The following is a 22,563-nucleotide window of genomic DNA, read 5'->3' on the forward strand; positions in this document are numbered from 1 at the left end:
TACTCTATCATCCCCTCGACCATCCCCATTATGTTGAAATCACAGCTGCGTTAGGTGGTAACTCATACGCCGAAAATGCACACCCCACTTCCCATCATCTGGAATCGCCTTTTTGGCCTCCCGGAGCGAAGCAGTGAGAGCTCAGTCTGGTGAGCTCACTGGATCTGGACGCGTTCACAGCCATGTCGCACATCAGTCGACCTCACACTATTTCCTTGACATGAATATCATTATATGCAGTCACATCAGGCATGAAACTGCGAACGACTTCCGATGCTGAGACAGTCAGCAATCAGTATCTGCATTTTGATACAGCCACGCTGCGCAATGGAATGGTCGGTAAAGCTGCTCATTTTGATGAGCTGAGGGACGGTGGCCCTTCAAGACAGGGATGCAGGTCACAAACTTATGAGCCGCAGCTGAAACCGGCCCTCTTTCCCACTAACAAGGTAGTCTGAGAGCAGCATCACTCTCCAATTAAAAACCATAGCCCATTCCCCGAGCGTAGTTGCACTAGCCAAATAAACAGCAAAGAATCAATAGCCTCGAATTAGGATCGAAGAGAAAGCATGTCGTACACGTAATTTGACATTTGCACAATTGTACCGGCATCAATGATAGTTGCAGGAAACAATTATTGCCTAAGCCCTGAATGCCACCGACCTGAGCAGCTTTGCTCCCAGTCTCCATCTCAATAGATATCGCCTATCGGCGCCACGACCTCTGACGAATGGACGCCTGAGAGGGCTTTATATAAGTCGCCTACCGAAATCTATGATACGACTTAAACTGAAAGCCATGTCTTGAGTGAATTATGACTGGCGAGATTCAAGAACCAGACAAAGTGAGGGCATGCCTGTGCGTCGCTCACACTTGCCGGCACATCAACGCCGGCGTTCGCGACATTACTGTGAGTGGTCCCCAGGCGCCTTTGTTTACTAATGACTAGTCTGACAAAACGTGCAACCCGATCTTTATATGTAGGTAGTATAAAACACCTTCCCTTGGACGGATTTCCATAAAATATATTTCACATCATAAACCATTATATCTATCCACAGCTTGCTAAAACATATCACAACATCAAACTAGTCCAACACACAATATTGTTCCAAGCACACCCCACAAAACAGGCAACTTTGTGAGAAATCACTCAGGCGTACGCTACAACCAGACACATCACTGGAATCACAGTTTACGGAATACGAGCACAATAAGGCTGTCGACCTTCCATGGGTGGCGGACGGCCATTCCGTGCTCTAGCATCAGATACCTGAGCCAGGAGGCCACTAAGATGTCTCGGCTCTTCTGATAGGCTATTCAATATTATCAAGTGCCTCCTCTTTCCCTGCCATGTGAACGACAAACCTTGAATACGAGTGAGAAGGTTCAGCCCTATAGCTCACAACTCTTCCTTATTTGGTCCCTTGGAGTTGGAAATGCAGTGAGAGAGTCGAAAACTCTACCAATAATGAATATAAAGAAACAATGCAAGAAAAGGCACTTTGTAAGAACCGATATTCACATTAAAATAAACTATAAGCTGATGTTTTCTTCTGCATAAGACTTGTCAGTTTTTCACCTACTTATTCATAACTATCATGAATAATAGCACATTTTCATTTAAAAACACAAAACAAAATACTGAATCGGAGGCACAGCGAAACCTCACTCAATTGTGTAGAAAGTGTAGCATACTGTTCGGTTAGCAGTCACTGCGATATGATAAAAGCTCATCCAGCTCTCTATCCCCGAGGGAATGCCTTGTGGACTATTCAGAGCGTACCGGACCCCAACCAGACTCTCCTAGACCCTAGTCCAGACTCATGACTGTTTTTTTCTCACTGTGGGACCCGAAGTGTTCCCAAGCTGGGACTGCAATCAGCCGAAGGCACTCAAAAGAAAGCTGCGCTCGGTGGGAGCCAACGGATGAATACAATCACATGTGTGTGACGAGTTATGACGTCATGGCACAAGCTTGTCAATTATTCTTAATCATCGACCTCAAGTCGCCTACCAGAGGGACCGGGAGAGCAATTGTACGTAGCATATACCCTTATGTGTCCAGTCCTTTTCTGAGCCGCCGACGGTGGCTCCATCTACCCTGAGGAGTTAAGCCAGAGTTGGCCAGTCGTTCACCTAACCCCGTGCCCTACCCGATCAACACAAAATGGCGAGCCAGGAATGGCGAGAAGGTGGGACAGTTCCGGCCTTCATCCCGACAAGCCCGCCCGCTGCCTCGCTCCCCGTATGGCCAGCTGACCTGCAGGGCCCTCTTGTCTGTCGACTCCGAAAAGTTCCGAATAGGTGGTCCATACGGGAGCCGTCAGTGACCTCAGACCGGTCCCTAACGGAATCACTCGGGCAGCTTGGCGCCGTCCGTCTTAGGCAGGAGACACGATAGCAAGGCGCCACCTGAAACGCAAACAATGAAGAGCGTCAGTGTCCTCTCAAAATGGTGCCAGTTGCTCAATTAGCAGCATTTTACCACCCAACCTCACCGCCAGCCTAGCCCACTTCTCTGAGTTCTGACCCATAATTAGCATTCTTCTTGAGTGACCCGTGATGAAAATGCGAAATCTTATGCCCAATGAACAGAAATAACCATTCCCTCGCACTACCCAGCCCCTCCCTACTCACCCATGAGGAGAGCGGCCACCATCAGTATAGGTATGGCGCAGTTGAGGTACAGAAGCTCCCCGAACACAGCCTGACCGGCTATGGCGCCGATACGGGCCACCAGCATCAGCACAGCGATAGCTGTCGACCTGGAAATGGAACAGAGGGAGCACGGTCGTCAGCAGTGACTGACAGGGCGTGATTAAACAATGTAAATGTCCAGTCACTTATAACGTAATGTTAAGGTTACTTTGGTGTCAAATGAAAATTTAGTCTGGGGACTGCTATTCAACAAGGAAAGGAAAGAAACGCTAAGCAGAACAAAAGTGTAAAAATGTTTTACACGTCTCAAATGAAGATTCGTCGAAGTTTTCTATTTCTCTGTTATTTGCAAAAGAATTGTTGATGAAACACGCTCTAGCAATCACTGTCCGTCTCATTATCAACCCAGCCGACGGCGGACGGGCTCCCCGCAACCTCACCGGAGATGTGTGGGGAACAGCTCTGCCGACACGCAGTTGATGGCGCTGAAGCTGAGGTTGGAGACGGAGCCGAACAGACAGGACAGCGCCAGGTTCTGCCACGTCTTCTTCACCAGGTAGATGAGAAAGACGCTGCCACTCGACATGGCTAGGCCGATCACTGTGGAGAGAGGCGAGGAAAGGTTGGTTAGAACGGTGCAAACGACGCAATTAACGCAATTCGGTAGCTATTAGGTCGTCGCCAAAAGGTGTTCAGATCACACACGCACCCGTTCAATCCGACACAGCTAGTAACAGTGCAGCCGAGATATTTAGCAGACATTCACCTTATTGTGTTAAACGGAGACGACAATGACCAGACCCAAAACCCTTGGAGGGCAGCTGAACAGTCTGACTACACTCTCTAGCGCGTCGCAATAGTAACATGAGGGAAACCGCTACGGATCCCACAACAACCACAAGCTGTCACCGATCCCACATGACAGCCGTCACACACTTCAGACATCCGGCAACCGACAAAAATCACCACCACTTACCGAGAAAGAACTTCCTGCCGAGTTTATCCATGTGGAAGATGGTCCACATATTGAGCAGGGCCGGCGCCGCGGCCACTATGAACTCATCCATATAGGCGCTGGGACTGGCGGCAGCGGCGCACGGGTCGACCGCCGTGCCGTTCACCGAAGCGTCTATGATATCACACATGGCGGCCGGCGCGGCCGACGGGTGAGCCTCCTGGTACTGCTCGAGACGGTTGAACAGCTCCGGAAACCACACCCAGAGGCCGTAGTAGCTGAGGGAGAGGAGAACTTAATCAAAGTCGGGCCTGCAGTGAAGTTCATTAGTACAGCAGCTATTGAACGGCTGAGGCTGAGCCGATGTGGTACTCCACTCTTGCTACCGACTGAGTACAGATTGAAGTTAACAAAATCGGCGAGAACGGGCGCTACTGGACACCAAGCCTCTTGTCCCGAAACAAGAAGATACAGAAGATGAAAATGAAGATGAAAGTAAGACACGTGGTGATAACACGTTTCAACGATCACAGGGTAACCTGAAAGAAAGGTCAGCTCAACTAAGATCCTACCCTTTTCGACATGCCTTTCAGTCGATATGAGCGGGACCTAAAAGTCAAGTGGCGTTAAGTACCTTTTAGCATCAAGCGTCAAACATGTGGTTAAGTATACAAGGTTTTTTATATTATCGAAGTAAACGGCCGGTCCCTCGCCGGCCCACTAACCCGAACTGTATGGCGAACTCTATGCCGAGCAGAACGACCAGCGGGCGCAGGCAGGTTCTGAACAGGTCGGCCACGTTCCCTATCATCACACGGAGAACATCGCCGGCCGACTGGCGGCGCCGCGAGTCCTCGTGACGCACCTGCTCCAGACTGGACACCTGGGGGGAGAAGGGAGCGGTCATCTAGCCGCCGCGAGTCTTCGTGACGGACCTGCTCCAGACTGGACACCTGGAGAAGAGGGGGAGAGGTAATCTAACCGCCGGGAGTCCTCGCAACGAATGGAGGGGTAAGATGGGGGATAGGGATAGAAGTAATAGGGAAACTGAGGGGAGTGGTAGGGGTCGCTGTGAACGATATGAACAGTGAATGCACGGTACGTCCAAAGTGGCGATGGGAGTAAGAATATGGATTATCGAAGGGACGTAAGAGTCAACATTAATCCGAATACATCTTTAAATTCATGTGATATCTATCTCTGTAGTAGCTGTTTGTGCCCCGTATCATTAGTGCTACTATGTATAATCACCCTACCTTACTATCATCGCAAGCCTTCCCTAACAGATACCCTCCCGTCTTTTCACCCCTTCTCACCGGGTAATCGCCGACCTTCCCATGCGCGTTGATACGGTGCACCTCTCGCAGAATCTCCAGGGCCTCTGTGTCGCGGCCCTCGGCCAGCAGAAACTTGGGGCTCCGGGGGAACCGCGTCAGAGCCAGCGCTGACAGGAAGCTGGGCAGCCTGCCGGGCGGCGGAGGAGAGGAACGCGGTCAGTTGGGAGATAGAACTCCGAACAAACAGCATGTAAGTGAATGGAGACAAACGTAGAAAACAAAGCAGTGAATTGATGAAAACCTAGTACAAAGTGTATTAGTCGGTCACATGTCATGGTAAGAGTTACGGCAGGAACTACGAAACGACTGCCTGCGGCGGGCTTATTGGGATGTCGGTCATGTGTACTCAGGTCGCATATTATAGACACAGCACGGCAGCCAATGCCTAAAGACGATAGGTACTAGATTTAACACGTTTAGTTGGCAGCGCGCTTACTTCTCCACATTCCAACAACAGCATTATCACATCGAGACTATCGCATCATACGTACGTGGCGAAGAGGACAAATATGCGCCATGAGTTGTACTTGAACGGTCCTTCTGTCCACCCAATATCGGCGGGGATCATTAGCCAGGCCATACCTGGACGCAGAGAGGACAAACGTTAGAGGGGAAAAGTACTGAGCAAACATCCCAGCCCAGGTTTGACAACCGGAGATACTGTGTTGGGGGCACACAGAGCGTGAACAACATACACGGGAGATGGTATCTCTATCAGTATCGGCAACGTTATCTATGACAGTGGGACACTAAACCCGTCAAGATAGGCCGTGTGGTGCTGTTTATAGTGGCACGAGAATGATGTATGTACAGGAATGCGATGAGATCGGTACATGCAGCATCGAATACGGATGACTTAGAATCGACACAAAAAGTAACAACTGAATAAACTGACACAAACAGTCTATCATTTAATCAAACAGCAAATATAACGACCGCAATATTACGAGCACCAGCCTGTCAAAATATGTCCACAAGCCTCAGTTCAGACTGTTTTCCACCGCCATTAATTTCTAAAGCCAAAATTCCACTGGCTGCCCCGTTGGGGGGCATTTCCTTCCCTTCGCCTACCACAAAAGTATTTCCGATAATGTCGACTATTCATCATATTTGCGATACGAGGGTGTTTCTTCTCCTTCCTTAGCTACCACCACAGATTTCCGATAACCTCGGCAATCTAACCCGTTCTAGGGTGTTTCTGACCTTAACTGCCATAATTTATGTAATATGTATTTCCAATAGTCCTGACTACTTAACCGGTTCCGGGGTGTTAATCTACTCACCCGCCACCAGCGTCTTTCCAGTAAGGATATTTTAGTCCCTTACCTGCTACCAGCGTGTTTCCGATGATCCAGAAGTAGGAGACAACGGCAATCATCCTCCCCCGATATTCGCTCGGTGAAAACTCGGAGAAATAGGCGAACACCAGCGGTGTGGCACCGCCCACCCTGTGGGAAGGATGGCGTTCGTGAGATTCAGGGTATGGTGGTGCTTATGTAATTTGGCTATGTAAGTAGGTGACAATGCAAGAGATGTTGAGATTAGTGATGTCAATTACGGAAAATCGTGATACCGATACCAAACCAAATACCAACAATATCCATTGAAAAATACCGAAACCAAACCGACATGGGAATATGAGGAAAATACCAACTTTTTACCAAATTCTCAGCCTCTTTTACATCAGTGAGGATTCATAATACCAACAAAATACCAAATGCATTCGCCTTGAAATACCAAATACCAAGTTGGTATCGGTTTGGTATCGGTATACCAAAAAGTTGGTATCCGATTGACATCTCTAGTTGAGATGCTCCCGACAGTAACATTGGGCTTACGCTAAATGGGAAGAAAGACGACCGTAACGGCCAACGAAATTTCTACAATGCTGAAAAGCTGGACAACTGCAGTGCATAGGGCATACCAGTTCCGTAACAGATAATGCGTCCCTGTCAGAGGAAATTAACCATCATACAAATAGCTTTTCACTTCAATTTGTACACGAGATGGCATACCAAAAATGAGCTTTGGAGCACCTTACCATTCACACATATCGATAACAGTACGGATTTACAGCGAACATACCACGTTTATGCGTAAGTACAAGTACGCACTTGAACGCGCGAAGCCGTTGCTAACTACAGCGAGAGGGAAACAAACAGAGTGGCGATATGTGCTCGCTCGCGCGCTTGAGGGCAGTCGAACAGATGATTATGTAACAGTCACGCGGCGGCACCACGTGGATACGTGGCACCACCCAATGGAGACGGGATGGGTGACTTGCGAGATCGACTATCAAGTGATCAGGGTGACTTAGATAGGGGTGGAGGTTGTGCAATTAGACATGGAATGTTGTAGAATGTTTAAATGTATCTGAATTTGCATTATTTTGGAAAGCAGAGTGTAGCCTTTTTGTAAAGCGTAGCAGCTGTGAAAAAAAAAATCATTTCGAAACCATCCGAAAGGTGTGTTCAATTCAAATCAATCGACTGACGTGCGATTGGTTATGCGAGCGTAGTTTTTGCACGAACCAGACATCCTCTCACTTATTATTATGCGTAAACGAGTAAGTCACCGGCATCTCACTTGAACAGCATTGCATCTAATTCACTCAGCAGTCGTGTTCCCCGTTCCCTATACCGTTAAACGCCCCTCCCCACTGGCAGTTCCCTAGTCACGCACTCACCCGACTCCGCTGAGGAAGCGACACGCCAGGAAAGGCCAGAAGCTCTGCATCAGCGAGGAGACCAGACCGAAGAAGGCGTTAAAGAGGAGCGCAGAGACCAGCGTGGCCTTCCGTCCGATGGCGTCACCGAGACCGCCCCAAACGCAGCCGCCGACCATCAGACCTGGAGGTCAGAGCAGAGGTCAGTTAGAGGTCATACCACTAACCGCCCCAAACGCAGCTGCCGACCTTCAGACCTGGAGGTCAGAGCAGTGGTCAGTTAGAGGTCATACCACTAACCGCCCCAGACGCAGCCGCCGACCATCAGACCTGGAGGTCAGAGCAGTGGTCAGTTAGAGGTCATACCACTAACCGCCCCAGACGCAGCCGCCGACCATCAGACCTGGAGGTCAGAGCAGTGGTCAGTTAGAGGTCATACCACTAACCGTCCCAGACGCAGCCGCCGACCATCAGACCTGGAGGTCAGAGCAGAGGTCAGTTAGAGGTCATACCACTAACCGTCCCAGACGCAGCCGCCGACCATCAGACCTGGAGGTCAGAGCAGAGGTCAGTTAGAGGTCATACCACTAACCGCCCCAGACGCAGCCGCCGACCATCAGACCTGGAGGTCAGAGCAGTGGTCAGTTAGAGGTCATACCACTAACCGCCCCAGACGCAGCTGCCGACCTTCAAGTCTGGAGGTCAGAGCAGTGGTCAGTTAGAGGCCAGTTAGAGGTAATAGGTCAAACAGGGATAAGAGGTTAGTTCAACAAGTCACTCTACTACGGACTATCATGTTTCGCCGTGACAGAGGTCAATTAGAGATGACTTATTCCACCTCCTTGTTATTGAACTTTCAGACCATGTAAAATTGCTTTTCTTCTCCTCTTCCTTAACTGGTTAGATGAGACAACTAATGTCCTTTGACCCCAGCTCACCTGATCATGGGTAGTAGTGTAAAAAAAACGACCTACTGAACTAGCGAGGCATTTCGAGTACCAAAAAACATAGCGCACGTTTGAAAAGGATGCAATGGTCAAAAAACGTATACGCGATATGACGTAACAATAAGTGACGCAAAAGTACCGAGCCTCGTTTTAGTCACATGCTCCAGCCGTTGAAGTGTTATTGGAGCACGAACTTGAAAAATAATTTTGTAATTTTACTGAACATGAACCACCGTCCATCAGTTGGTATATCACCACTATAGGTTGAGTGTAGGACGTAGGTTGGTTTCCACTGATACTATAAACTTCCACTGATACTTATAACTTCCAGTTTTCTCCCTGAGGGGTTATCCCCCGGTTGCCTCGGTCGATAACATACGGATAAGTGACAGCAAACACAACAAAGCAACATGGATTCCCTACGTAGAGAATACGCTTTATACCGATCGAGAATACGGTATAAAACTGCGTCTATAAATACGTGACCATGCCAGAGAATGTGTACTGTAATCAATAAATGAAACTGCACGACAGCCCACGTCACCCTCCACACTTACAATCCCCAAATCAAAGCTTCCTTTCATTTGTCGTAAGACCTGCAGCCATATCTAACCAAGTGCAGTCGTCCACAGTAACTTGCGAGCGATGTAATTCGAGGAAACCTATTTCAGCCAACTACCAGCTGGCTCAAGTAGGGCAGATAGTAGCCTAGACAGCCGTGTCGTCAGCATCCCCTTTGTCTGGCATTTCTTGAATGTCAAAACTTAGTGGAACGAGACAGTATTTATACGCCGGGTAGACTGTCTACCGGCGGTCTTCTGTCACAAAACCAAATACGCGCTGTGCGCTTGTGATTATGATCGGATAGAACAATGTCTGGTGAAGAGCAATGTTATCCTACGCAGTTGCAGTTCAGTGGTTTGCAGACATGCGTGCAGGCCAGCCGTCACATGTGGTCACATTGATATGCTGCAGCGCTGTTCAGTTATGACGCATAGTTTTATAGAAGACGGCTTGGATAGACCGGAACAATCGGAGAAGTTCGTTTCGATATGTAGGATATCCGCAGATACATACCTACGTTAGCATGATCTCCCTCAGTTCTTACGTGCTGTAATGTGAGAGGTAAACAAGGTATAAAACAACATTTTGTCTAAATGTTTTTTTTTTGTCCAGCTGTGCTTCCACATGAAGCACAATGAGCAAACTTATGTACAAGATTGATTTTTTTTTGCGTGCACTTGTTTCAATACCCTACTGTTTAGGACCCTAGGCAGTGAGTCATGTGGTATCACTACTCCACCTATTGGTATCACGATACAAAGCCCCCCCCCCCCCGATACCATTCCCCAGCCCATTCCATTAACCCTATTAGTGGCAGGCTCCTGGCTACCCCTATTAGTGGCAGGGGGGGGCTGTTTACGACCCCCCTTGATATCTCGAGATCTAACGGGCCGATTTTCAAAATTCAAACGGCATTCGATTTCGCTCAACGAGATCTACATTTCTAAAAAAAAAAATGTCAATAGGGGGGTAGAGGGGGTAAAAACGGGCAAATTGCAGATACATTTTAGACTGTTTATCACGGCCAGGTTTCTGAACAAATCTTAACACAACTTTTGCCGATCGATAGAGAATGAACCAGAAATTCACATGGATCCTAAAAATATGCATTTTCAAAAATCATAGGCGGATACAGATCATTGAGATTGGGGGTACACAAAAAGTATAGTAAATAAGGTTTTTGTTGGTACTGTTTCTAAAAAGGGTGGCAATGGTCTTGTTATGTTACAATTTTCTTATGAGAGAACGACTAAAATTGTATTGGTCATGCATAGGCGGTGTCAGGGCACCTATGTTGGGAGGTAAAAAATAACCCCCCTTTTTGGACGCCTGGATCCGCCTATTATAGCAAAAACGTGTGAAAAGAGGATGCACAATAACTTTGTATATGTTATCACATGACACCTTTCATTCACTGTTCGTAAAACTGGTGCAGCATCGTGATCTTCTCCCAAATGACTCGCTTCACGAATAGGACCCCCCAATTCCCAGTGCTCTGGAGCCGCCCCTGGTAAAGTTATGAACTTGAAATTTTCAGGGAATGTGCCCAATTTAGTTTAAGGAAAAGTCAGAAAATTTCAGCATCGTAGCTTCAGGGGTTTCGGAGATATTCCCCAAAAACCTGAGGGGTGGATAAAAACACCCCCCCCCCTGCCACTAATAGGGTTAAGTCTCGCCGATGTAAACCACACTCCCCTCCTCGAACCTCACCGATGAACGAGGAGGCGGTCAGGTATCCTTTCTGCTCGGCCGTCATCTGGAGGTCACACTCGGCCGCCGGCAGCAGCGACGACACACTCAGCAGCTCCACAGCGTCGGCGGCATTGGCCCATCCGATGGTCAGCACCAGCCAGTACTGGAAGCGACCGAACCCGGCCGCCGACAGCGCTGCGTCGTACTCAACGCGACGGCCGCCAGATACTGCACGAGGGAAGGGGACAGGGGTCAGATAGTGGTATGTTAGAATCAGCTACCAATCACCGGCTGTAAAGGCTAATGTCATACCACGTAAGGTCAGGTCAGGTCAGGAATGCAATCAGTGACTTCCAATCATAAGAGGGCAAGGTCAAATCATGTCAGGTCGGGTAAGGTCAAGTCAGGTCAGAATGTTACTTAACTAGTATAACTACTGGGCAATGAAGAATCATATCATAAGAATGTCAAGAGTATGTTTCGGATAGTAGCCGGGATACCGCTACGTTAGATCAAACATACGGTTCGGCAGATGCAGAGCATGTGAGCCGATGGATTATTTGACTATTGGATATCATAACAGTGACGGAAGCATCATCGAAGAACTGGGTCAATGTGCAACAGCACTGTTCTGGTTAATTCGGCAAACACATTGGAGAAGTCACAGGCCAGCGTCTGCGCCGCCTGCTACTGGGTCACAATGACACTGATGAGGAAGACGAAATTTACCGGCACATATGTATTATGTAATTCGCCGTCCGTCCCACTGTAGCCGGCGCTCCATCTCGGCGACGACCGTATAGATCGCGTCTACACACCAGTTCAGGGAATCATCCAAAAATGTCACCAAAAAGTCGTCCTAAATAATGGCGAAAATCTTATGATAAATTGGGTCATGGACTCATGGGGCACACCGACCGACCCCATGAGCATGAAATACACAGCAAGCAAGCCACAGCAAGCTCCCACAGCAAGCCAGATTCAAACGACATTGCTCGCTCGGAGCTGTTGAGTCAGACGCTCACTGGAGCCCCGCGCGCCTCCCGATACCGAGCCCGTGCACTGCGCTGGGCCGGCCCCTCTCCCTCCCCTCCCACTCTGCAGCAGTGCTACTGCGTAGAACGAAGCCTTATATCGGCTGGTTGGTTTCCTTGTGCAACGTGCAGTCAGCCGAGACGGAGGACAGATTTGGCGCCGTGAATAGTACAGAGGCGATTTCTACCACGGGGAACGGAGCGGAATACATGAAAAAAGAGATACGATAAGATGAAACATTGAACAAGCATACCCAATTGGTGTTAAGGTTAAAAAACACTGACGAAAGTTATAAAACAATTCCAGTAAATATCAAATGAGTCTTGGATAATTATCAACGATCACCATAATAGGAAATAAGAAGTGGACTGATCATAAGCTTAGCACTACCTTGAAGTCCTTAGAGGAAACGACATCCCCGTCAGCTAACAACTGCGCCCGCCAGCGACAAGAACAAAAGGTAACACTTGCGTGAGTCCGGCGCTGTTTTTCGTCCTCCGTCGGTGGTTGTCAGCTTGCGCGTGGAGCCGTACTGATCGGGGAACTCTCCCCCTTCCTCCCCAGAGACACTCATCGCGTCCCTCTGCTGTACGACGGAGCGACCACCGTCGGTGTTGATGGCTCGGAGATCGGCAGACGACTGAGCGGTGTCGCCCGTCCCCAGTGTCCCTCTCGCCGGCCGCCGGCACCCCCCCCCCCCCCAACCGAACCTCGCGGGTCGGGGCAGAAGGTACTAAGGTGTTACGTATACAGCTGCGCCGGCCTCTCACAGGTAGCTAGGAGAGACTTCGTATTGGTGAGCGCCACAATACACCTATTGTGCTTTAAATGACCAAAAGCAGCAGGTGGCATACAAAGGCACAGAAATTGGCTGAAACAAGTGTGCAGGTAGAAAATACGGCGAAAGGGAAACCATCGAGTCATCCAAGAAGATCGCCGTAACCTTTCAAAAATGAATAAATAAATAAATAAATAAACAATTTAATAATAAAAAATAAACGATGCAAGGCCTAAACGCTTTATTTTCACAACACCGCAAAGACGGCGTTGGCGGGTAGTTCAAACTGTGAAATCGATTTCAACATGTCCGTGTCAGAATACTTAGATCGTTCAAGAGTATGAAGTAGGCACTCCAACGGACATCCGAGTGCGAAATACCAATCACTTAACAACATATGTGTAAATTTAATAAACCAGTAAAACGCCTTTTGGGCGAAGAACGAGCGAGCGAGATAGTGAGCCCTGCACGTGCAGAAGGGCGAGAGGGTACTTCCAACGGGCTTGTGCAAAGCACCCTTCTAACCGGTCGCTAGCGGTGTGCCAAATTTGAACGCAACCGGCCCAGCCGTTCCTGAGATCTGGAAGCGGCATTCTGCAAGTGCGCACGTGCAAACGGGGTCCAAAATGACTTTTGCACGGCACCCTACTAACTGGTCTCCAACTGTGTACCAAATTTGAGTGCAATCGGCCCAGCCGTTCTCGAGATCTGGAAACGCCCCCTGCACGTGCGCACGTGCAGTAGCACCTTGACCGCAACACATGGAAATGCATTGCCTGATGGGTGCCTACCTGTATGCCAAGTTTCAGCGAAATCGCCCCAGTAATTACCGAGTTATTAAAATGGGAACAAATTTGACACCTCTTATTGTTGTATTTTGCAAGTGCACTGAAGGTGACCCACATGCATCGAGGGTATCCTATTTTTGGTAGAAGGGATGCTGCTACCCTACAAAAATTACCGCAAGTCAATCGCCCAAGCGGCTGCTGAGATATGAGCCTCTCAAAATCACTACTTTTGCAAAACAGCTTGAACACCCTTGACTTTTCACGTGGCACGTGCCACGACGGTCACTGAGATGCATCAAAAGTAGTCAATTACGGGGTAGAAAGAATGGGGCTGCCCGGCAAAAAAGACCGCAGGACAATCGGTCCAGCGGTTGCTGAGATATAAGCCTCTCAAAAGCGTTACAGGCCGGGCCGGGCCGGGCCGGGCCGCTCATACTGAGATTTTTCCGTTATATTGAAAAGACTCGCTTCGCTCGCTGCGCTCGCTCGCTCGTAATTAAAATGCGCCAGGTGCTTTCAATCGAGACCGATTCACAACTATATAGATGTTAATTGATCGCTAATGTCATTTGTATATGTAACTCGTACTCAATGCAGCGTGACACTTGTCAAAATGCTCCCACTCCCATGTTATCCCCTCCATAAAGCGTGAGGGGATGATCCGCGGTGACGCGGTCTCAGCCGGCCAGAAGGATGCCCCAGCGCCGTGGGGCTCCGCTGCGGACGGAGGACCCTCTCCCAGAACCGTGCACCGCGGTGGGGCCACCATATACACTGTGGGGCCACCCACCGAGAGCATGCAACTGGTTGCGGTGGGTAGCAGCGACACAAGCGTGTGCTGATACCAACACGAACAGGGCCAGCCCACGCTAAAGATAGCCCAAGTTTCCGACTATCGACTCCAGACAGCAGCGAATTGACGGAGACCACGCAAACCGGTGACCCATGACCTGGGCGGACCGATTGCAGATGATCGCAATGAAAGAGGGGCATTGTATCGAAATTGAGTGAGAGACAGGGCTTTCATGAACTTCGTTCCGTGTAATATCATAGCAGTGAGTCACAGTGGCTTCGTTCATCAGCAATCCTGCCTTAACACGTCATTAATAAACCCATAATTGTGTAACGCGTCGAACTTTACTTCGGTCACATCAAAGACGTTATTTTGTGCCGCTATCTGCCACCGTTGGGCTATCTGTAACTAAGTATATCTCCCGCGGAGAAGAAACGTCTAGCTCGCTGAGTTGATTGCTCAAGAGAACCATGCTTGATTTCGGTGAAACGATCCGGATGCATGAGAAGTGTCAGAATCTCTAGGGCCGAGCTCTGTAGAACTGATAGGAATTTAACGAAAGAGAGCACAACTCAATCTTAAACAGCAATGAAAGAGTGCGTTTGGGCCAATAAATTACAACAAACGCATTTAAGCGTAAGACCAAATGAAACGATCCAACTTGATGTCGTTATGGGATAGGTACATCTTCATCTGTACCTACAGATGAATGATCAATATTCGTTTATTTTGTATCTGATTAACAACTCAGACTATTGATCACTTCATCAGAGCGACTATAAAAAATAGCAAGCAGCAATAGCAAATAGCAAATAGCAAAAACAGCAAGAGACCGATAGTAAGCGAAGTGCTTTATCTGCATAATGGTTAACGAGAGCCAGGAAAGGCACCATCTTCAGCTTGCATCATTCAATGAGCGACTGCGGTAGCATCCGCACGATCTTCTGCGCAGAAACAAAATCACAAAGCTAACTAATGCCCATCAACACCACTTTGCCTTCGGTCTCCGAATTCCTAACCAGCTGTCAATAACCAAGTCTGACATATAGCGATCGCCAGACGGCCATGTGTCACAATCCACCATTTCTTCCAAAACCTACATGTTGAACAGAAGCCGTCATCTACCACAATTTGCAAAAAGTTCGCTAGGTGAAGCGTGAAAAACATCGAAAGCACAGTTACAGTCTCAAAGATGACAACGAAGTAGGCAAAAAGCCACGAGGGACATTTACTGAGATGGTAGTGAGTGCCGAGTGGGCCATTACAGTACTAATACGAGTGTAAAAGAGCATCGTGATTCATGATATGGAAGGGACTGGATGGGACGGAATGCATCTGGATGTAGAAAATTATAATTTTGGAAGGATAGCGGCGAGGGATAAAGGGGCCGTCGCATATGAGAGGAGTCATCGTCATTACCGTCGGACGTCGGGGACGGGGACGAGAATTCATCGATAAAAACTTCACCACAATACATACCCATCGGCAGTTCATACCATCCGTTTTGACACTCACCGAGATCTTTTCTTTCCCCCGAACAGAAATAACTAGAAAACCCAATGACAGAAAACCATCGCACTCGCATTCGCTTATCCGAAAGCTCAAGCCTCAAGGCATCATTTCACATAGACACCTATTGGTCGTAACCAAAACTGGCATTACATAGGTGGCAGCATCTGTTACGGCTCCCATGCTGGAGGGTGACTGTCATTGCTGGAAGCTCATGACCGCTGGCCGCTACTGCCACTCACCTGGTCCGTCGTCATCGTCGCTGTGCTCCAAAAGAGCAATGCTCTCTTCTTTCTGAGGCCGGTGCAGCATGACCTTGCCTAGGTGACAGCCTGTTCAGCCAATTTGAAGTGGCTGGGGCAGGAATACTTAAATTTGAAGGAATAAATATTGATTATTGATATTTAAATACTAGCTTATTGCTAAAATATCTAAATCAATATTCATTTTTATCATTTGTTTAACAATACCTACTGAAACATCACCAGTGTTCTGCAAGAGAAAGTGTGATTTTCATCAACATCAATGAATTTAAGGCAATTCTGAGCGCTATACTTGATGCATCTTTAAAGTTATCCAGCGGGCAAAGACAATAACAGTACAACTATCAAGTTGATAAACAGATAAAGCCTAAGGTATAACTGAGGCATGATAACGCAATTGTAACCTGCAAAGGTATGTCAATGTACACCTTTTGAGCTTTCAAATAACACTCATCAAGCAAAGTTGTTGTGAGCCTAGCTTAGCCAAATGAAATAAATCAGCATTGGTCAACATTATGGAGCTGTGGAGAGGAGGCACATGTGAGTCCACAATCCACACATTCTCACTCAGCATGTGCATTTTTTACACACCAATGATTTCATGTATTGCTATGCGAGACAGTTTCCAGTTCACGATAAAAAAGACCGTTCTGGTTTTTAACAACACCTTACACCCAATATCACAAATCACGATAGGCCGCTGGCTAGAGTTGTCCGTGCAGAATGGGCGCCGGCCGGTGTGACTACACAGGGCCCGAGCGGGTGACGATCGCAGGCTCCTCTCCCGTGACTGGATGACTAGACGTGGGTCGAGCCGGAGCGGTGTTTCGAGCCGGCCAGCTCAAAGAACAGCACGTATGCCTTTCCGCTGTTGACGTTTCTCTGATCCATCACGTGGACCCGCGAGTCGTTGTACTCGTACCACTCTGCCGTGTACGGGTGTCGGCAGTAAGCGGTGTAATGTCCTGAGAGCAGCGTGCCAGAGTGGTTCGCCACGCCGTATAGGCTGTACCGGCAGGGCGTCTGTCCGGCCGAGTAGGGCGACAGGTCCAGACCGTTCATCGACAAGTCGACAGTGGTGTTCAGCTTTCCGCCGAACCTCTCCTGAGGCGAGAACCGCTTCAGGTGCACCACGAGGATGCGCGGGAACTTCTGGATCGAGAGGCTCCTGGTGCACTTTTGGCGCTTCTGGCACTTTGAGCAGGTCGGTTTTTCGTCGCCATCGAGCACCTCCTCTTTGGTGAACAGGTCAAAACAGGCCTGTAGGCGCACCTGGCCACTTCGTGACGGGATTGGCAGACTCAGATCCCAGAACGGGTCGAAGGTAACCGATTCGTGGCCACATACCGTGCACCGCAGGGTAGCCTTGAGCTGGCCCACGAACAGGTCAACAAACTTGGAGTTTTCCAGGCGCAAGAAACGTTTCCAGGCCTCCATTGACTTTTGACTGGCGCTCATTGAGTCGTCGATGTCGGTCGTGATCGGCTTTGGCCGGCTCGTCACCCGGTTCACGTCCTCGTGAAGTCCCTCCAGCAGATATCTGAGGAATTCCTGCGCGTCCTGCTGCTGGGAGCCCATGAAGCGCGGCGCGAGCCGTTGGATCATCGACTTGAGTGGTGCGGTGGTGAGCACCCGCTCCGTTTCGTCTGAGGATGTCCACATGTCGCGTATCAGAGCGCAGAATGTGTTCATGAGGGACCCCTTCGTAGCGGCGGCAGGCATGCTGGCATCTGAGGAGCGTCCATCGCGCAGGATGTAATCGTGGAGAGCGCGTGTGTTGCTCAGGCACTGGACGACTGTGTTCAGGAAGCAGGTGTTGCCCGTGTTCCTGAGGCCGGTGAGACCGAGCGGTCTGCCGTCAGATTGACTGCCAGTCCCGCCGCCGTCTTCGCTGGGGTTGCCGGGCAGTGAGCGGTGAGACACAACGTACATTGTGGCGTTCTGGTAACACGAGTTACCGTAATTGGGAAGTCCGGTGTAGAGCGGATCGTTGCCGTGTTTGTCGGGGTCTGCGGCTGGGGTCAGCTGTAGCTCGCGAGCCGTGTGCGCCTTGCCGCCGTGCAGCTGCAGCGCCCTGCTCTCCTCCTCCAACTTCTTCGGCGACGGCGGCGACCACCTCTGCTGGCTTGCCACTAACCGGGAACCACCCGAGCAGCCAGACCGCCTCGAGCCGGCCGCCGTCGCCAGCTGTTGCTCAGCGCTCACCCTGTTGGGGCGCTCGGCGCTGAGGTGTTGTTGGGACGGGTCAGTGGCACACTCCAAGAGAACTGAAGCGGCGTTACCTCTCACAATGGCGATGGAGAGTCGCTGCCAGAGCCACTCCATCTCTCGCTGGTCGCCGGTGACCGCCGCCATTTTAGCACCAAGTTCTTGGAGGAAGGCTTTGGTCGTAGGACCACAGGCGCCGCCTGTCTCAAATGCAACTGGCTCGAACCTGAAACGCTGGGTGAGCTGGGCGTACTTTCGGCGCTTCTCGTCTTCTGCTTTCTTGGCCGCCGCCGCAGACTTCAGCGCGGCACCTCCCAGTCTTGAGTCTGCGAATGTATTGACGCATGTCGCATCCCAAACTAGGCAACGGCCATGCGAGAATGGGTAGATGGTCATGCCGTCTGGCCTCTTTCCGTCGCCCCGGTCGACACCATACGGCTCGAGCTGAGCTGGTATGCCTGCAGTCGACAGAGCACGTCTGACTATGTCGTTCAGTGCTGTGTGGCGCGGTAATCTTCCAGCACTGAACTGACAGGTGAGAGCGTGGTGTCCCTTGACGTCGGCAGGCGAGCCGCACCTGCAGGCGTGGACGCCGCTGCAAACATCGGCGCCGACACGTAGAGCAACTGCGATTCTCACTGTCTCGTTGTCCAGGTGGGTTCCCAGACTAGAAGACGGGAGAGCTCTGAGCCATGCTCCGCTTTCAGGCGTCGCTGCGCCTAGGATACGAGCGCGGTCGAATTGGTTGGCTTCGAGCAGAAGGCGGTCCCTTTGGTGTTCGGCGATCGGAGCGTCCCAGGATTTCTGTCGGTCGCGTGTGTCGTCTGCAGGAGCCATCTTGCCGCCAGCTTTTACGAGCCACTCCTCTTCTGCCTGCTTCAGCTCGTTTAAGATTTTATCCGCGAAGCTTGCCGGCAGGATGGTATGTAGCAGCTGCTGGCAGCGGTGGAGCGAAGCGATGAAGCTCGGGAGCGCGACTTCCTCCGTTCTCCTCAGTCCTAGCCCTCCGAGTCCGGTAGGTAGGACGGCCTGTTCCCAGTTCATGTCGCTGAATCTGACATTCACTAGCTCTTCCATCGCCGCTCTGATGACCTCATCTAGCTGTTTCAGCAGCGCAGAATGCTGGAAAAATGGCGCAGCCCGCAGCAAGTACTGAAGCTTGGGGAGCCATAGACTATTGCGGAGCAGGTAGAGCGCAGAATGAGCATCGAGTCTCTTCAGCCGCCCGACCATCCGCACGAGGTCCTCCCTTTTGTCCTGTGCTGAAAGCTCCGCAGCGGCTGCCGTCAGTGGCGCTCCGAGGACAGTCTGTTCATCCTCTGACAGGACAGATGCACCTGGAATGATGTGGTGGAGTTGGCTGATGGTTTCTCCCTTGTTGTCGACTGTTGGCACGATGATCTGGCACTTGGAAGGGTTTACTTGCAGTCCGACTCTGGCCATCGCTGGAATGAGTTTCTTCAGGTCAGAATATACATCGGCGCGGTTTCCTCCCAAGGTGCCATCATCTAAAAACCAGGTGTTCATAGAGCATGTAGCGGAGCTAACGATGCTATGAGTTGCCAGGGCGAAGACTGCAGGACCGGATGGATCGCCTTGCTGCACGCCGGCGGCCGACATGATCTTCGCAGTGCCATGGAAAAGAGGCGTCGGTGACGAGTAGGCTTGCCACAGGAGCGGGTACAAAGAGGGTGCGCTGTCCCGCACCACGGCCAGGAAGTGGTCGCGGCGAATGCTATTAAAAGCATTTTGCATATCGATCTTCACTACGACATCCTCTTCACTGAGGAGCTTGACAAAATGTCGGGTGGCGTGTGCGGCAGCTTCGCATCCTCCGGTTGTTCCAAAGCCCAGCTGGACGGGCCGCAGCTTCTCTCCGAGTTCCGAACATAGAGGCCGAATCGCTACCTTGGTGGCGAGTCTGCGGTACGAAGAGCCGATGGCTATGGGTCTGATACCGCCGCATGGTTTCTCAAGGGCCAGCAGAGAAGCAGTGAAAAAGACCTCTCGGGCTGCGGGGGGAATGTCTCCGCTCAGGGCCAAATTCACCAAGCGGGTCAGAGCAGTGATGAGCCTTCTGCCGGCCTCCCCGCACGTGTAGCCCGTCAAATCCTGGAGATGAGACGGACTGAGTCCGTCCAGTCCCGCGCTGGAGCTCGTGTTGAATGACTTCACTGCAGCTTGGACCTCAGCACAGGAAGCTAGCAGCGGCTGAGTCGTGTCGTCCGGAGGTGATGGCAGGCAGATGTCTTCAGGGGCTGGTGGATGTTTCGCTCGCAGAGCGTCGATGGTCTTGCTTGTGTCTTGGGCAACTGCATCAGCGGAGGAGAGAAGACGGAGAGCCCCTTTCACGTCTCCGTCCGACAGCTTAGACTCCACGGTCTTCTTCCATTTTCCGCTCGACCTGTCCTTCTTCGTTCGGTTTTTGGCGACAGTTTTCGGCGCATTCAGAGTCGTCTCGTCGTAGTGATGGGGGTCCGTTGCGGACGGGTCAGTGCGATCGTCGATATAAGCGAATATCTGTCGTTTTATTTTCGCTGTCAGGCTGGACTTGTTAGCCCCTTCTCTCGCACTTAATGCTTCATACGGGAATCGCATAAGTTTGCTCCACGGCCCCACCTCGCTGCTTATGACGGCCTTCTCTATTAGAGTCGCCAGCGCGTCGGCTGCGGAGATCCGGGCTCCCTTGGGAATTCTCCGCACTACTGGACGGGAGCGCCTGAGGCCGGCCAGGGTGAGCCCAAGGTCTACGTCAGGCTCCGGCTGTTGCGGCGCTGTTAGAGTGGACGGCAGACTGGGGCCTGGCTCCGGGCTGGATGGAGTCTCGGAGCTAGCCTTGACGCAGTCCGGGCACCACCAGCGGTGGAGCGCGTTCGCCTGCGCCCTGTTGAGACGGACACATGACATGTGCCAGTGACGACTGCAGATGGCACATTGCATGTACCGCTTCCTGGTGCCGGTTTTTCCACAAAGTGGGCATGTAGGTCGGATACTGGAATTTAGCGATATTGTAGTTGCTTGGTCAGATTTACTCGTCACAGGTACAGGAACTGGCTTGCGGCATGAGTTATGAGTGGGACCTACTGATATGTCTTTTATTCTCTTGGGGATTTTCTTGCTGTTTGCGGTGACCCACTTTCCGCTGCTGGGGTCATAGCCCTCTATGGATGAATCGGAATCGATATCCATTTGTGCATCGTAGTTTTTAGGCGTTTCGGAAGTGGCAGGATTAGTTTCTCCTTTGGTGCTAAGTGAGTGAAGGGAGTGCTAAATTGTAAGCACGCGATCAACTCTGAAAAATCGAGCGCTGTAGGCCAGACTCGTCTACTCGAATATTATGGATTTTAACGAAAATATTAGATTTTTCACAGCTTTATATCTTAATTACTTTACATATTCTTACGTCCAAATTATCACCAAAAAACCAGAACCAGCATTGGTGAGCTGTCAAACTGAAACAGATTGTGACCAATTCCCATGGCCGTGTGTTCAATTTTTGTCCAAAACCAAAATAATGTTTGAGTTGGCCAGATGGACAATAGGAAAGCATAGCTCAGAAGTTAAGAAGAAATGTGAAGGATCTGATCTGATCATGATGAAAACTTATATTGATAATAGATTACAATTGATATTTTTACAAACCCAAAGCAGTGTCCCAAAATTATATTTTGGCTTGGGTGTCAGAGGGGAATACTTGTCACTATAAAGAGGGCTGAGAGTGGAAAATTGCCAGTTAGAAGTGTACAAAAAAGAGCAGAAAACAGATATCAACAATTAATTTGTGAGTGTTGGAGGATGTGGGAGCTGCCTTAAAAGATCATTGAATCAAATATGGAGGGAAGTACAAGGTGCACACAGATGCTTAATTGTTAAACTAGGGAGTGAAAAATCGCTCTGGAAAATTGGAGGTTAGAGTGGAAAATTATTTTGATTTGGATGTTACTTCCCATCCAAACTGGCAAATTTTGGGACACTTAGCCAAAGCAATGGCCAGCCTTTGCCACTGATTTAAAAAATCCTCAGCATTTTTCAAGGGTTCACAAACAACCTAGATAAAAGTGGTGGTAATCTATTGTAAGAAATCTGTACAGCATGCAATTCAAGATAAAATTGAAATATTATAAACCAAATCAAAATGGACCAACACCTGTGTGGTACTATAGTGGTACCGGGGCGCATATTCATGCAGTTATCGTGTTCGTGAGCACTGTTTGCAATAAAAAGTTATCCTTTCTAAAATGTGTTGGGGTTTTCTTGGAAGATAAAAACACGCAAAAAGCGTAATGCATTTTTTTAAAGCAAATCTACCTTTGATTCGTTCGAGCTAAACTCCTGTGTTTGCGTCAAAACAACAAGAAGAAATATCGA

The 22,563-nt window shown here is 49.8% G+C and overlaps 2 protein-coding genes across 5 annotated transcripts; both read right to left on the bottom strand.

Moving 5' to 3' along the window:
• Window positions 1–1,005: 1,005 nt before the first annotated feature.
• LOC122364447 (synaptic vesicle glycoprotein 2A-like) lies at window positions 1,006–22,391 on the bottom strand. 4 transcript variants are annotated; one of them, XM_043334811.1, is made up of 12 exons: window positions 22,343–22,391; window positions 15,967–16,216; window positions 10,840–11,049; window positions 7,640–7,802; window positions 6,280–6,401; window positions 5,445–5,535; window positions 4,933–5,080; window positions 4,342–4,499; window positions 3,638–3,894; window positions 3,102–3,261; window positions 2,641–2,768; window positions 1,006–2,415 (listed from the first exon to the last, which is right to left on the bottom strand). In XM_043334811.1, the coding sequence occupies exons 2-12, from the start codon at window positions 16,034–16,036 to the stop codon at window positions 2,357–2,359; spliced, it is 1,566 nt and encodes a 521-aa protein (XP_043190746.1). In that variant the 5' UTR covers window positions 16,037–16,216; window positions 22,343–22,391; the 3' UTR covers window positions 1,006–2,356. The 4 variants fall into 4 exon arrangements, with proteins under 4 accessions (XP_043190746.1, XP_043190745.1, XP_043190747.1 ...); XM_043334810.1 differs by having other exon boundaries at window positions 22,322–22,356; XM_043334812.1 differs by lacking the exon at window positions 22,343–22,391 and adding an exon at window positions 22,285–22,327.
• On the bottom strand, window positions 16,255–18,777 carry LOC122364446 (ubiquitin carboxyl-terminal hydrolase 2-like). The gene has a single exon (XM_043334808.1). It carries the CDS (start codon window positions 18,589–18,591, stop codon window positions 16,786–16,788), a length of 1,806 nt encoding a protein of 601 aa, XP_043190743.1. The 5' UTR covers window positions 18,592–18,777; the 3' UTR covers window positions 16,255–16,785.
• Window positions 22,392–22,563: the final 172 nt, after the last annotated feature.

Source organism: Amphibalanus amphitrite, unplaced genomic scaffold, assembly GCF_019059575.1.
Source record: "Amphibalanus amphitrite isolate SeventyFive unplaced genomic scaffold, NRLGWU_Aamphi_draft 000677F_arrow, whole genome shotgun sequence".
In the NCBI taxonomy this organism is placed as follows: Eukaryota; Metazoa; Arthropoda; class Thecostraca; order Balanomorpha; family Balanidae; genus Amphibalanus; species Amphibalanus amphitrite.